The sequence below is a fragment of the Octodon degus genome, unplaced genomic scaffold (genome assembly GCF_000260255.1).
Source record: "Octodon degus isolate 3935 unplaced genomic scaffold, OctDeg1.0 scaffold00050, whole genome shotgun sequence".
Taxonomy (NCBI): domain Eukaryota; kingdom Metazoa; phylum Chordata; class Mammalia; order Rodentia; family Octodontidae; genus Octodon; species Octodon degus.
In genome coordinates this window covers 10,736,191-10,749,858 of record NW_004524626.1, presented here as the reverse complement: position 1 = coordinate 10,749,858, position 13,668 = coordinate 10,736,191, and the positions used below count along the sequence as shown (strand labels likewise).

Sequence of the window (13,668 nt, the reverse complement as noted above, 5' to 3'; positions counted from 1 at the left end):
GAGTATTTTGTCTCAGCAATGAGAGAAGAGCAACTAAGACAGGTGTGTTAGGTCCATGTACCAATCTCACACGAGGAATGCCAGCATTGAGTGCTACAAACATGGACTCCAAAGTCTGAAGGGTACAATAGATACTGGAAAAAGGGAATGAACTTATTCCAAAGGAAAGAGTTACTGAGTTGAGGAGAAGGACAGGAGAGGGAGTGGGGGAAGGAGATTCATCTATGCATGTAAGCAGGATGGTTTGGACAACTGTACTGTGCCAGCAAGCAATCTCTGCCATTCAGGAACCATGCTGCCGTAACCCTCATCTCTGCCCTTCTCCGCATGAGACCATCTTTCCTTCTCCGTGCATGTGCACATTTCTCTCATTTTATAAGAACACTGGTTGTACTGGGTTGGGCTCGCCCTTATCTAGGGTGACCTCGTTTTGACCCCATTATATCCGCAGAGTTTCTATTTCCAGGGCTGCAGTCACAAGTTTAGGTGGGCTTACATTTTGGAGGAACAGTATTCAGTCCAGCAAGCAGCGTTAAAAAATTGTTCCAGAATGTGCCAGGGCCTCTGGGAATGCACACCCACTCTTGTGTCACTGCCTGTCCTTGACTGTCGACGGGCTGCAGTGGCTCACTGCTAGTGGACCAGACAGGATGTCACCCGTGGGATCGGGTGATGAAAGACTGACTCACGCTCTTTCTGGCTGTTCTCAGTGGTCACTAGAAAGAAACAGTCTAGAGGAGCCTCTCTAAAAAGTGGACACCGTTTCGCAGAAACCACCAGAGATGAACAGCTTTAAGAAACTGAATGCCATCAACAGTCATGTGAGGGCGCTGAGAAGCAGGTCCTATCCCGAACGGAGGTTTAACATGAAACAATAGCTCTGAGCAGCTCCCTGATGGTGGGATGTGAGGACGGAAGGGGACACATGGAAGCCAGGCCTCTACTGCTGACCCACGAAAGGCATGAAATGCTGCGCTTCTGTGCAGATTTAAGCCCCTGTGTGGCGGAGCACCTTGAGCTACAGCAACATATAACCGAATAGATGCTGTTAGTATTCCCACATCTAGATGAGACATTTAGACAACCTGAGCCCTAACCACAAGCCAGCTGGCAAGCTGAGGCATCGCTGCTTCATCAGCGCAGCATGAAGAAGATGCGAAGATGGAAGAAATATGTTAAATCTACAAATAAGGATTATGGTTTATATGCAGATGATCGGGCGCCAGGGATAGCTCAGTGGAATAAGTGCTTGCCTGGCAAGTGCAGGGTCCTGAGTTCGATCCCTGGTACCACCAAAAAAACCCCCAAACAAACAACCAACAACAACAAAAACACGATTTCTATATCCAGATGATCGCTCAGCGCCTTGTGTGCCCACAAGTGGGGCTTTGGGAGATGATTGGGTGATGGTGTGTGGTGCTTATTAGTGGATTAGTCCACTGATGAGTTTATAGCTAAATGTGATGTTGGAGGAGGTGGGGCCACTTTGGGGCGGGGCTTGGAAGGTTCCATCTGCATCCTTTCCTTGATTGGTTCCACTTCCTGCCTGTCAGGTCGTGAGCAGTTTGTCTTCTGCGCCCCTCCTCTCCATGCTGCCCTGCCTTGGAGCCAGTCACCAGCGGACTGAAGCCTCTACAAACTCTGAGTCAAGGTAAACCTCTTTAAGTTGTGGGTGTCGAGTATTTTGTTCCAGTAACGAAGAAAGTAACCAAGGAATTTACTGTGGATCCCGAGTGGTGTATTTCTCAATGTTGGACAGACACAAGATAGATAAGGAAAAAGGCTAAATAAAACCTTGATGCTGGACTGCAGTCAGAAGCACTAGTAGAAACTCGTGAGTTTTAGTACAAAAGTTGATAGCCATAGAAACTGAATTTAAGATCAGTGAAAGATAAAGAGATAGGTAAGTTTAGATAAGAATTAGAGTTGTACTTTGGAAGCCCAGGACAGTGGCTCCAATTGGGAACATAAATTTGTAAGGCATATACACAGAGATGATTACTGGTGCCAGGATGACAGTTCTAGAGATCATCACACACAAGGACCAGATGGGGGCAAGGGTGAAGACAGATCTCTCTTCTCCTTCCTTGGACTCATATTCCTATAGCTATGGCAAACTGCTCCTGCTCCTTTATCATGGTAGAAAAAGTATTTAGCAGTTCTTACCATAACATTCTGGACGGTCGAATTCGAAGATACCAGCTACCCAGGAGAATCTAGAATTGATCAGACAGCTGCAGATGTAGCTTCCAATTTTATTTTTACAGTATGACGCTTCCTTGCATTTTGCCTGCCCGGTCTTACACTCATTGATGTCTGGAAATCAAGACAAAATATTGTTTTTTATTCTCACAGAAAAATACACCATTTCCCCCTTTCCCATGGGATCTCTACTGTTGAACATTATTTGCAGTTGCAGACAATATCTGTTGGTTTTTGATAGGATGAGTCACCATTATAGGTCTGACAGTTCTCCCTTACACACCAAATATGATACCATTTAGAAATCTGTAATGAATTTGTAAGCTGAGAAGAAGCTTTTGGTGTCATGCGAGGATACGCAGGAAGAGCATGAAGTGAGGACCTGCCTCATCAGGCATTAAAATATATTACAAAGGCAGGGGAGCAAACCATGCCAGCACATATACAGCAAAGCTGAGATGATTGTACTCATAATTTCTATCAGTTTTTGGAAAAAAGCAGGCTGGGGAGATAGCTCAGGAGAATAAATGCTTGCCTGGCAAGCACAAGGGCCTGAGTTCAATCCCTGATTCTGAAAAAAAAAAAAAAAAAGGAAAAAAATGCAGTTAATGTTTACAATTTTCCCTCTGACTAACTCTGCAGGCTGATATCTGTGATCTAAGCAGCTACATCGAGGGCAGCAATGTGTAAAACCAAAACCATGGTTGAATACCTCTTGTCTTGGCCTTCTAATGGTGCCATTTCTCAGTTCTTATCAAATATTATTATACTCTCTTTAAAATAAATATTTTTTTAAAAAGTAAAAAATTAAAAAATTCAGGTTTATTAAAAATAAGCATCAATATTCAATTACTTGTCCAATATTGCATAGCTGTATCTGTTAATCTGAGCAACAGATTTGATGATAAAATTAGGCAATATAACAACCATTGCTAATTTGCTACTCTTGTTTTGAAAATCTGTAATATATCAATTGTCATTTGTTATCCTGTTTCTTTGTTTCTGCTATTTCTTTTTGCATTTGTTTTTACTCTTCAAAATAATGTTAAGTTAAATTAAAGAAATAAGCTTATGATTCCACATGAAAAAATATCTTACCAATCCACAATGAAACTAGGAGAGGCTGTTGAATGAATACGTAAAAATAGCCTATGAAACAGACAAAAAGTCCAGAAATAAATTTGAGGATGTATGGCAGTTAAGGATGAGTTGCAAGTGTTATGTGGAATCACTGAAAGTAAAGATACAGTGGATTTTAAAATTCTGAATCACACGCTGAGTTAAATTGAATGCACACAACCAGAAACAAGGGAATAAAGTTACAGTTAGTGGACATGCTGCTACAGAAGACTGCAAGAGGACCATACTTTTTTAAATCCTAGTGTATGCAATGCTTGTGTCCCTTGTGTCACTTGTCTTCTCAGGTTTCCCTGCCAGTAAATCAGAACAGAGGTTCAAAACCCCAGACAGACCTAAGATAGGAGCTGTCCTGGGCTGACGACTCACACTTGCTTTGCATTCTGTATCTGAAAGGCTCTGGGACAGTACAATTGGCTAATAGTTTTTCCTTGTTGTTCAGTCTTATGATTCATTACAAGTTTTATATGAGCTATGGGCTGGTGTTGGAGAGGATATATGGACCAGCATATTTATCACCAATAAGTGACTGAGGTAAAACCTTCTATCTTCTTTTTCTTATTGGTACAGGGTCTTGCTATGCAGCTTGGACTCATAGTGATCCTCCTGTCTCAGCCTCCCCAGAGCTGGGATTACAAGAGTGTGCCATCATGCCCAGTTTGGGTGACCTACATGGTATGCAGTACTGGGGATTGATCTTGGATCCTTGGACTGCCAGACAGGCCGTTAGACCATGGAGCTATCTCCCCAGACACATTCTAATATCTTTACCTTCACATCTGTCCTTGGTCCCAGTGAAGTATTTCCTTCTTGAATGAGACCAGAATCCATCCATACAAACACAGTGGGTTTGGTTGTGGCAGAGGGCATCTGCAGGGCACAGGGGGCAGGGATCTGAAGGGAACACAGAATCCACATATTCACTGGCCCATCCATCTATCTCTCCATCCATCCACTCATCTATCTATCCATCTACACATCCATCCATCCATCCATCCATCCATCCATCCATCCATCCATCCATCCATCCACACATCTATCCATCCATCTACACATCCATCCATCTACTCATCCATCCATCCATACATCCATCCATCCATCCATCCATCCATCTACTCATCCATCCATCTATCTACACATCCATCCATCCATCCATCCATCCATCCATCCATTCATCCATCTATCCATCCACCTACACATCCATCCATCCATCCATCCAGCCATCCATCTACACATCCATCCATCTACCCCTCCATCCATCCATCTACACATCCATCCATCCATCTATCCATCCATCTATCCATCCATCCATCCATCCATCCATCCATCCATCCATCCATCTACCCATCCATCCATCTGTCTGTCCATCTATCCATCCGCCCATCCATCTGTCCGTCCGTCTGGACATCCATCTATCCATCTACACATCCATCCATCCATCCGTCCGTCCATCCGTCCATCCATCCATCCATCCATCCATCCATCCATCCATCCATCCACCTACCCATCCATCCATCCATCCATCCATCCATCCATCCATCCATCTACACATCCATCCATCTGCCCATCCATCCATCCATCTACACATCCATCCATCCATCTATCCACCCATCTACACATCCATCCATCCATCCATCCATCCATCCATCCATCCATCCAAGAAATAGTTATTAAGCATCTACAATGGATCGGACATTGTGGCCAGATTTTCCTCCTGGGAATCTTCTTTTTTCTCCCTTTGCATCCATCCCACTGCTGAAAATAGGGGCTCAGTGCCTGCTCCAGCTCAGCTACTAGAGAGAATTTTGCTCAAGAATCCAATTTTGAACTTCCAGCACCTGTGTTTCTTTCCCTCAGGGCTTTTTCTAGCCATCAAGTCCTCTTTGCTCACAACAAGGAAAATCAGCAGTTAACAGTGTCTGCTCTCCAAGGGGCAGCAGTGGTCGACAAGAGTTGGTCTATAATAATACCCAGCTTCATTATGATTTTAAAAAGACAAGTGTCTTTAGGGAGGTGAAGAAATTGGAACATTATCACTCTGCAGGTAGGAATGTAAGATGGAGTAGCCTTCATGGAGTGGCATAGCCATTCTCCAAAAGATTAAAAATCAGAATGTCCAGATGGCTGAGCAACTCAACTTCTGGATATATAACCAAAAATAACTGAAAGTAGGCTACTAAAGAGACTTTTATATCTGTGTACATAACACCACTATTCTGAATAGTATTCTGAAAGGAAGGAGCAATCCAAGTATCTATTGATTGATGAATGGATAGAAGAAAGTGATCCATTCATAAGGGGAATATTACACAGTTTTCTTTCTTAGTATTGGAATTGAGCCCAAGACCTTTGCACTAAGCTACATCCTCACCCCTTATTTTATTTTTTAAAATTTTGAGACAGGGTCTCGTTAAGTAACCAAGGTGCCCCGACTGGGCTCAAGTTTGGAAGCCGCCAGCTGCAGCCTCCCAGAGTGCTTGGAGAGCAGGCATGCACCAGCATAACATTCAGCTTTTGAAAGGAATGAAATCCCAACACATGCCAAAAACATGTATATGATGTTTCGTAAAACAAACTGGTTGTAAAAGGGCAACTCTGTAAGATTCCACTCAGAGGAGGTCCCAAGAGAAGTCACATTCATAGGTACAGAAAGGAGAATGGTAGGTATTAGAGGGTTGGGGTTGGAAAGTAGAGTATCTAGTGGACAGAAAAATTTACTTTGGGGCTGGCCAAATAGCTCAGTGGATTAAAGTGCCTGCAAGCAGGCACAGAGGCTAGGGGTTCGATCCCTCCCGGGGCATGCTGAGACTGCAATTGAGACTGGGCGTGGTGGCGTGCACCTGTAATCCCAGCTCTTTGGAGGCTGTAAACAGGTGGATCAATACTAGTCAGCTCTAGTAGTGAGACCCTGAACACCCTGTAGACCCTTCCCTAAAATACAAAAAAAAATCAATTTGGGGAGAAAATTTTGGATATTGTTAATCTCATATTTTTAAAAAAATTTTATTTATTTATGTGTGTGTGGGGCAGCTCGGTCCACCACGGGGCGGGGCTGGCTGGCATGTGGTGCTGGGGGATTGAACTGTAGTCCCTGTGCTTTGCTAAGCTTGTTCTAAGTAGGTGCTTTAGACCACTGAGCCATCTCACCAGCCCCGTTAATCTCATATTGCCACTGATATGTATACTTGATGATAGTTAGAAAGGTAAATAATATACAACTAATAATTGTAAACCCCTCTCTTTACCCACTGGGGGAGGTAACATTAAGGTCCATGTTCTGTACTATGTCTGTCAGTTCTCTGTGGAGGTCATGCCTCTGCTGGTTCCACATAACATGCTTGATAACAGACTCGGCATTTCTTCCTGCATTCCCAGTGTCACTTTCAACTCTAAGTTGGTACTTTCTGAGATCATTTATAAGAGACATGACTTACTTCCAGGCTCTGCTTCTGAAGTCCAAAACCCCAAGTCTGAGGTGAAAGCAAGTTATTTCTCAGAATTATCTAGGACACATGCTTTGAGGAAAGAAAGAGCAGCATCCAGCATCCACCAACTATGTCACTTTAAATGAGACCCTTCTATAGAGAACCATTAATCAAGTGAGGACTCTGTCAAGAATTTATTTGTAGGAACATCCTGAAAGTTGAAGGCAATGCTGTGCATAATTTGCTCAGCTAAGGAGATGGAAACTACCAGTTAAATTTGATAGTAAACTTGGCTGGATAAAGAGATGCCTGGACAGATTATTGTGCAGATGCCGATCCTTCCATGATCTGACCCAGGGATGCATTCAATGGGATCATTTGAGGACTATATCTGCCTCTCCGGCTTTGGCCCTGCTCTTCCTTGCCCAAGGCTATGATTTGAGAAGCTTTATTCCATATTCTTCTGCCATGATATTTCTGCCTTAGGGACAGCTGATTTGGATTAAAATGTTTCAAGCCATGAGTCAAAATAAACCTTTTCTCCTTTAGATTGTATATAGAAAGTCTTTTTTCCCCTCAGCAACAGAAACGTGACCAACGCAGAACATTGGTATTTTCTGTGACTGTATCAGACCATGTGATTCAATGTCTTTGGAACCGGGGTACTCGAAGGTTTTGTAAAGGTATGGAGATGTGGATCACAGAAACTTTAGACTGTTGGAAACAGAAAATGATGTACAGTTCTGGTCAAGACTAAGGTAGGAAAGTAGACAGTCAAGATTGTGCTCCTGAGGTTACAGCTGGGAATGAGGACTCTATCAGGAATTCATCTAAAGCTATACATACCCTGCAAAGAACTTGACTACATTTTGTCCCTGTATTAAAACTTATGTAAGCCTAAGTTTAAAGGTGACAAATTAATGGAGGAAAATTCAAGGCAACCCAATGTTCATACTGTAGCATGGGTACTTCTGGCTGTCTTATGCTAAATTTATAGAAGCATTGAGAACAAAAAGCAGAACCAAAGGATTTGGAAAATTTGCATTTTGGCTAGAAAAGAATCTCAAATGAAATTGGGGCCAAGGGGCAGGTGTGGTTTCTGAGTAGATTTGCTCCACCAGAAAGAAACCAATTTAAGTGAACTTAAGTGACTTTTACAATGGAGTTAGAAAAGATAATGGAGGCTCCTCTTCCCCACTAGTGTTGCAGGCATGGAGATGAAGTAGGTCAGGCTCCTGGAGGTTGCTGCCCAAACTCAACAGAATGTTGGGAGCCAAGGCAATATTTGGCAGGGTCAGCAGCCCCTGTGATGGAAATACAAAGGCATAGGTGCTGGACACAGTGCTTTGGGACTTACGGAAAAAAAAAAAAAGGGACCGGGGAGATGGCTCAGTAGAAGGGCCTGAGTTTAATCCCCAGTTCTGAAAAAAAAAAAAAAAAAAGACTTACGACTTCGCATTAACTGATTGTTTTCTTTCCCTCTATTCTTCTTGGAATGGAAATGTTCACCTGGTGCCGTTTATTGTATCTTGGGATTACTAACTTGTGTTTTGATTTTTTTCTAAATAGGGAACTATGGCTAAGAATCCCCTCGTGTCTCTAAGGGCATTTTAGCATTGCTGGGATTGCCGAGATTTGGGGGGAAAGTGGTTAATTTGTTTGGGGTGATATGGAGGACTGTCATGTTTGGTGGAATTATAATCTTGTTATTGTGTTTGTAAGGATATGAAGCATGGTTTGAGGAGTGTCAAGTTGACAAGAGGTGGGCTGAATCAGGTAATCTGATCTGTCAACTTGACTGTATTATGAGATTGTGGGAGAGGTGACTGGATTGTGCGGGGATTAACATCATAGGTGGGTGAATCCATTGATGAGGGCCTGGTGGGTTGAGCTGTCTGCAGTGGGGCCAAAGCGGAGGATGTGAGCCGAGAGTGTGACTTGTCCTATTTCGCATCTCACGGAGCTGCGCCCATCAGGACATTTGGGAAGTTGGGGGTTGTGGAGGTGGGGATGGGGACACTGCCCCTGGAAGAACCAGAGAGAGGGCAGGGCACTTTGCGCAGGTCTCAGCTCTCTGGTGCTTTCAAACGGCTGCTCTCCTTCCCCAGAGGAACATTCCAAGCGCCCTCTTTCCTCCCCCTGGCCTTTGGCCATGAGCGGACTCACCTATCGAATTTTGCGCCTCTAATTCCGGTGCAGCCAACAAGACGCTGAGGCCTGGAATAGAAAGAGGAGGAACTAAGACTGGAGTCCGCCTCGGGAATCAGCGCGCGCAGGGCCTAGGCGCTGACTCTGGGGAAGCCAGCGGCTCCTGCCGCGATGTGCACGCTAGCCTCGGTGGAGACCCCTCCAGGTGTGCTGGAAGGACAAGCGCAGCTGTGGGCATCCCAAACTAAACTTCTAAAGCTCCCCAGGCAACTCTGACTGTGCCTGTTCTCTCCAGTTCCTGAAAACTCAGTAGCTAATTCAGCTTTTACTCCAAAGGTAACACTAAAAGACCCATTTTTCTTCCTTTCCTTATTTTATTTTTATTTTTTAGGGAAGAGTCTGTAGAGTGTTTAGGATCTTGTTACTAAATCAGACTTGTAGTGATTCACCTGTTTACAGCCTCCCAAGAGCTGGGATTACAGGTGCGTGCCACCATGCCCAGTCTCAGTAGCTGTCTCAGCCAGCCCTGGGGGCTGGGCCTGGACCTGGAGACAGGCCCAGGGATCGAACCCCCAGCCCCTGTGCCTATTTGCAGGCGCTTTAATCCACTGAGCTATTTGGCTGGTCCTAAGACCGCCCCCCCCCTTCTATCTCTCTTCTATACTCATTTGTCTCTCCATCAGTCCAGACTTTCAGTCCACCAGAAAATTACTTAAACAGCATAGAGTCTTTAAAAATTTAGTAGCCATATTTCGAAAAAAAAAAAACCAAACAGGTGGGGCTGGGGAGATGGCTCAGTGGAATAAGCACTTCCCTGGCAAGCCCAACGACCTGAGTTCAATCCCCGGTTGTGCAAACAAACAAAAAAACAACCCAGGTGAATTTAATTAATTAATTAATTTTTGCAGAACCAGGGATTGAACTCAGGCCCTTGTGCTTGCCAGGTAAGTGCTTATTCTACTGAGCTATCTCCCCAGCCCCCTGGTGAATTTAATTTCAGTGATGTATTTTATGTAGCCGAATACAGTCAAGATGTTTATGCTACAATTTGTAAGCTTATGTTATTAAACAAATCTTAATTTAAAATGGTTTATAAGGTACTAGCATTTTTTCTATTGTGTATGGAGTCTTTGTGCACTAATTTGTATTTTGAGCATACAGCGTATCTCCAGCCAGACTGGCCACATTTTTAATTCTCAGTGGTCACATATGACCTGCAACTGTGGTTCTGGACAGGTCAGACCTTAGTGACTTTTTTTTTTTATACCAGGGATTAAGTTTGGGACCTTGCACTTGCCAGATACGCACTTATGCCACTGAGCTATCTCCCCAGTCACTGTGGTTGTTTTGAACAATACAGACAGTATGGAACCTGAGGGGCCTGCTTACTGTGGACAAAAGTTTGAATGAGTAATGATGTTGCAAGATGATTTGTTTCTGCATCCACTGTGTTGGAAAGAAACTTCATACAAAAGCTGAGATCTAGGGCTGGCCTGATAGTTCGGTGGACCAAATTGCCTGCTTAGGCAGAGCACAGCGGCCAGGGTTCGATCCCCAGCATGCCATGTCGGCCCCATCCCAGGGGTGTGTTGAGATGGCAACTGAGACTGGGCATGGTGGTGCGCGCCTGTAATCCCAGTGCTTGGGAGGAGAATCACTATGAGTCCAGTCTCCATAGTGAGACCCTGGAGACCCTGGACCAAATACAGAAAGAAAAATAAAAGCTGAGATTTGAGAAATTCAGGTTTTCCCAGCTATTTCCTCCTGGCTTATAAACAGTGTCAAGGCTACCAGGCTTGGAATGGCCAACCTCCTGATAAAGGAGCTTATGTCCCTTTCCTTGTAACCCAGCAGTGTGAGACCCCATTACTACAATCTGGATATATTTTTCTCTTAGGACCAACATCAGCTCTCAAATGGTAGAATTTATGGCAAATAAGAGCTACATGATTTTTTTTTTAATGTATTTAGTACAGGGTCTAGCGGGTCTAGAGGGCCTCACTACAGAGATCCGACTCATAGTGATTCTCCTGTTTTCAGCAGCCCAAGGGCTGGGATTACAGCTGCGTGCCACCATGCCCAGTTTTAGTCAAGATCTCAGTGTGCCCCGGGGGTGGAGCCAGCATGGCATGCCAGGGATTGAACCCCGGCCCCTGTGCTCTGCCTAAGCAGGCGCTTTAGTCTGCTGAGCTATCTTGGCCGGCCCAAGAGCTATGTTATTTTGAATTGTGTCATATCCACAGTCCATTTAGATTCTCAAAGAACAAGACGTGAGCGGGGACTGTAGTTCAGTGGCAGAACACTTGTCTACTGTGTGTGAGGTCCTAGGTTCAGTCCCCCACACCGCAAAGAAAAGCCACTGGAACTACATGAGATGAACCTCTCCTCCGAAGTCCTCCATTACATTCATACAATGGAGTACTACTCTGCCATAAAGAAGGATAAACTTGAGAAATTTATAGCTAAATGGATGCATCTTGAAACCATCATCTTGGGTTGGCCAGATAGCTCAGCGGATTGAAGCACCTGCTTAGGCAGATGCGGGGGGATTGAACACATAGTGGACACAGTGTTGAACATTGCTTACTTGTGAGACCCCTGACACAGCTCCCATCCTTAAACTGTTTTTTCCTCTAAGTGTTTTTATACATCCTAAGAGCTAAAGCCCAGAGTGGAGGTGACTGGGTTTGGGTTGTAATGTGGTGAGCCACAGCATTCCAACCCTGGGTATTGGCCACTATTCTATATAATATTTGGGGGAACAATCATTTTATAATTAAATTGTGATTAGGGCTTGAAGGAGGCCTAGTACCTAGCCATGCAGGCTGGCTGTGGTAAGCAGGAACATAATTCCATGTGCTTCTGATCACAGCCTCAATCTTCCGGCGATGTTCTGACGCAGAGCGTCCAGGGGCAGGGCCACGGCAAGACTGCGTCAGCTAAAGACGTCATGGCTCCTGAGAACCCAGAAGGGATGAAAATAGAGCTTCACTCTGGGGAAAGGACAAACTCCTTCTTCTCTCTCCAAGTCCTCCTCCTCATAAAGATCCTCTCCTTAACAAAATTTTTACATGTGTTCTTGTGACTGTTCTTTATTTTATTTTATTTTATTTTATTTTATTTTATTTATTTTATTTTTCTGGAACCAGGGATTGAACTCAGGCCCTTGTGCTTGCCAGGGAAGCACTTATTCCACTGAGCCATCTCCCCAGCCCCTTCTTTCTTATTTTTAAAAATTAAAATTTAAAAAAAATATTTTTTTTGAGACAAGATCTCGGTAGATAGTCCAGGCTGGCCTTGAACTCGCTGTGCAGCTCAGTCTGGCCTTAAATTTGCAGTGATCCTCCTGCCTCACCCTCCCAAGTCCTGGGATGACAGATGTTTGCTGCTGCATCTAGCCTGTTCTTCTTTCTTTCTTTTTCTTTTTTCTTTTTTTTTTGTATTTTAGGGAAGGGTCTACAGGGTGTTCAGGGTCTCACTACTGGATCAGACTCGTAGTGATCCACCTGTTTACAGCCTCAAACCCATTCTTATTTTAAAATAAAATTTTATTTTGAGGTGCATAATGGTGAATTCCCACACAGATATGTGAAAAATCATAGAAGGAGTCCAAGTTCCGTGTGCCATGTTTCCTCAGGGTGGTGTCTCATCAACATGGGGCACTAAGTGACCACTCAGATATTTCAGTTGATGTACCCATGAGGTGGGACACTTCTGTTGTCCTAGGAAATGGAACACGGTCCTTTTATAACCTTCCCTCACTGTTCTTCCTTCACCCTCTATGAAACCTCCTCTAATCACTATTCTGGCTCCTCAATTTGCAGTTTTGTTATTTTAAAAAAGTTACAGGGGCCAGAGAGATGGCTCAGTGGAATAAGTACTTCCCTGGCAAGTGCAAGGGCCTGAGTTCAATCCCCCGTTCCGGAAAAAAAAAAAAAAGTTACATAAATGGAACTGGTAAAGCATATAAGTAGTAGGGGTGGAAACATTTTTTATTCAACAAAAATGTCTGGAGGTTTATCCAAGTTTTTAATTTTATTTTTTTATCTGTTTGGTACCGGGTCTCACTATGCAGCTCGGACTCATAGCGATCCCCCTGTCTTCAGCCTCCCCGGCGCTGGGCTTACAGGGGTGTGCCACCGCGCCGGGTCTCTGTAGCCACTCAGAGTCCTGGGGGCTGGACCAGCGCGGCATGTGGTGCCGGGGATCGAACCCCGATCCCTGCGCTTGCTTAAGCAGGTGCTTAGTCCGCTAAACCCTCTTGCTGACCCTCAGACATAACCAAGTTTTAAAAATGTATCTTTATCTTTGTTTCTTTTAATCAATGAGTGATATTCTATGGTATTAAGGTACCCCGGGTTATTTGACTATGACCTTATGAAAAAAGACGCGTGGAGTGCTTCGAGCTCTGTTTACTCTAAGGGTGGCTGTCTGTGTGAGTGCACCATTTAGCGTCCCTGGCTGAAATTCCCAAGATGCAATTTCTAGGCTGCACCCACACTACTGAGGCGCGGGCGGCAGAGTTCGTTCTCTGGCATTCTCTGCAGCAGTGGTGTTGCCATTCTCTTATTCTGTGGATTGGGGTTGTTGTTCAGTTTTATCTCACTGTGGTTTTAATTTTTTTTTTTAAATGACTTATGATTTCAAACACTAGCCCATGTTCTTCTTTCTATATATAGGTCAGTGAGATAACTTTCATATTGCCATTTTGAAATTGGAATTTTAACTTAGTTTCAGGAGGTCTGAAACTTTATAG

At 44.1% G+C, this 13,668-nt stretch overlaps 1 protein-coding gene across 1 annotated transcript in view; it reads right to left on the bottom strand.

The window, feature by feature from the left end:
- The window catches only part of Adgre3 (adhesion G protein-coupled receptor E3), an 81,366-nt gene that overhangs the window by 44,880 nt on the left and 22,818 nt on the right, over positions 1-13,668 (bottom strand). The window contains exons 3-6 of the mRNA XM_023716875.1: positions 8,931-8,981; positions 4,111-4,233; positions 2,173-2,316; positions 1,013-1,085 (exon numbers count right to left, since the gene is read on the bottom strand). Coding sequence (XP_023572643.1) covers positions 1,013-1,085; positions 2,173-2,316; positions 4,111-4,233; positions 8,931-8,981 — 391 coding nt within the window. The remainder of the gene's footprint in view (positions 1-1,012; positions 1,086-2,172; positions 2,317-4,110; positions 4,234-8,930; positions 8,982-13,668) is intronic.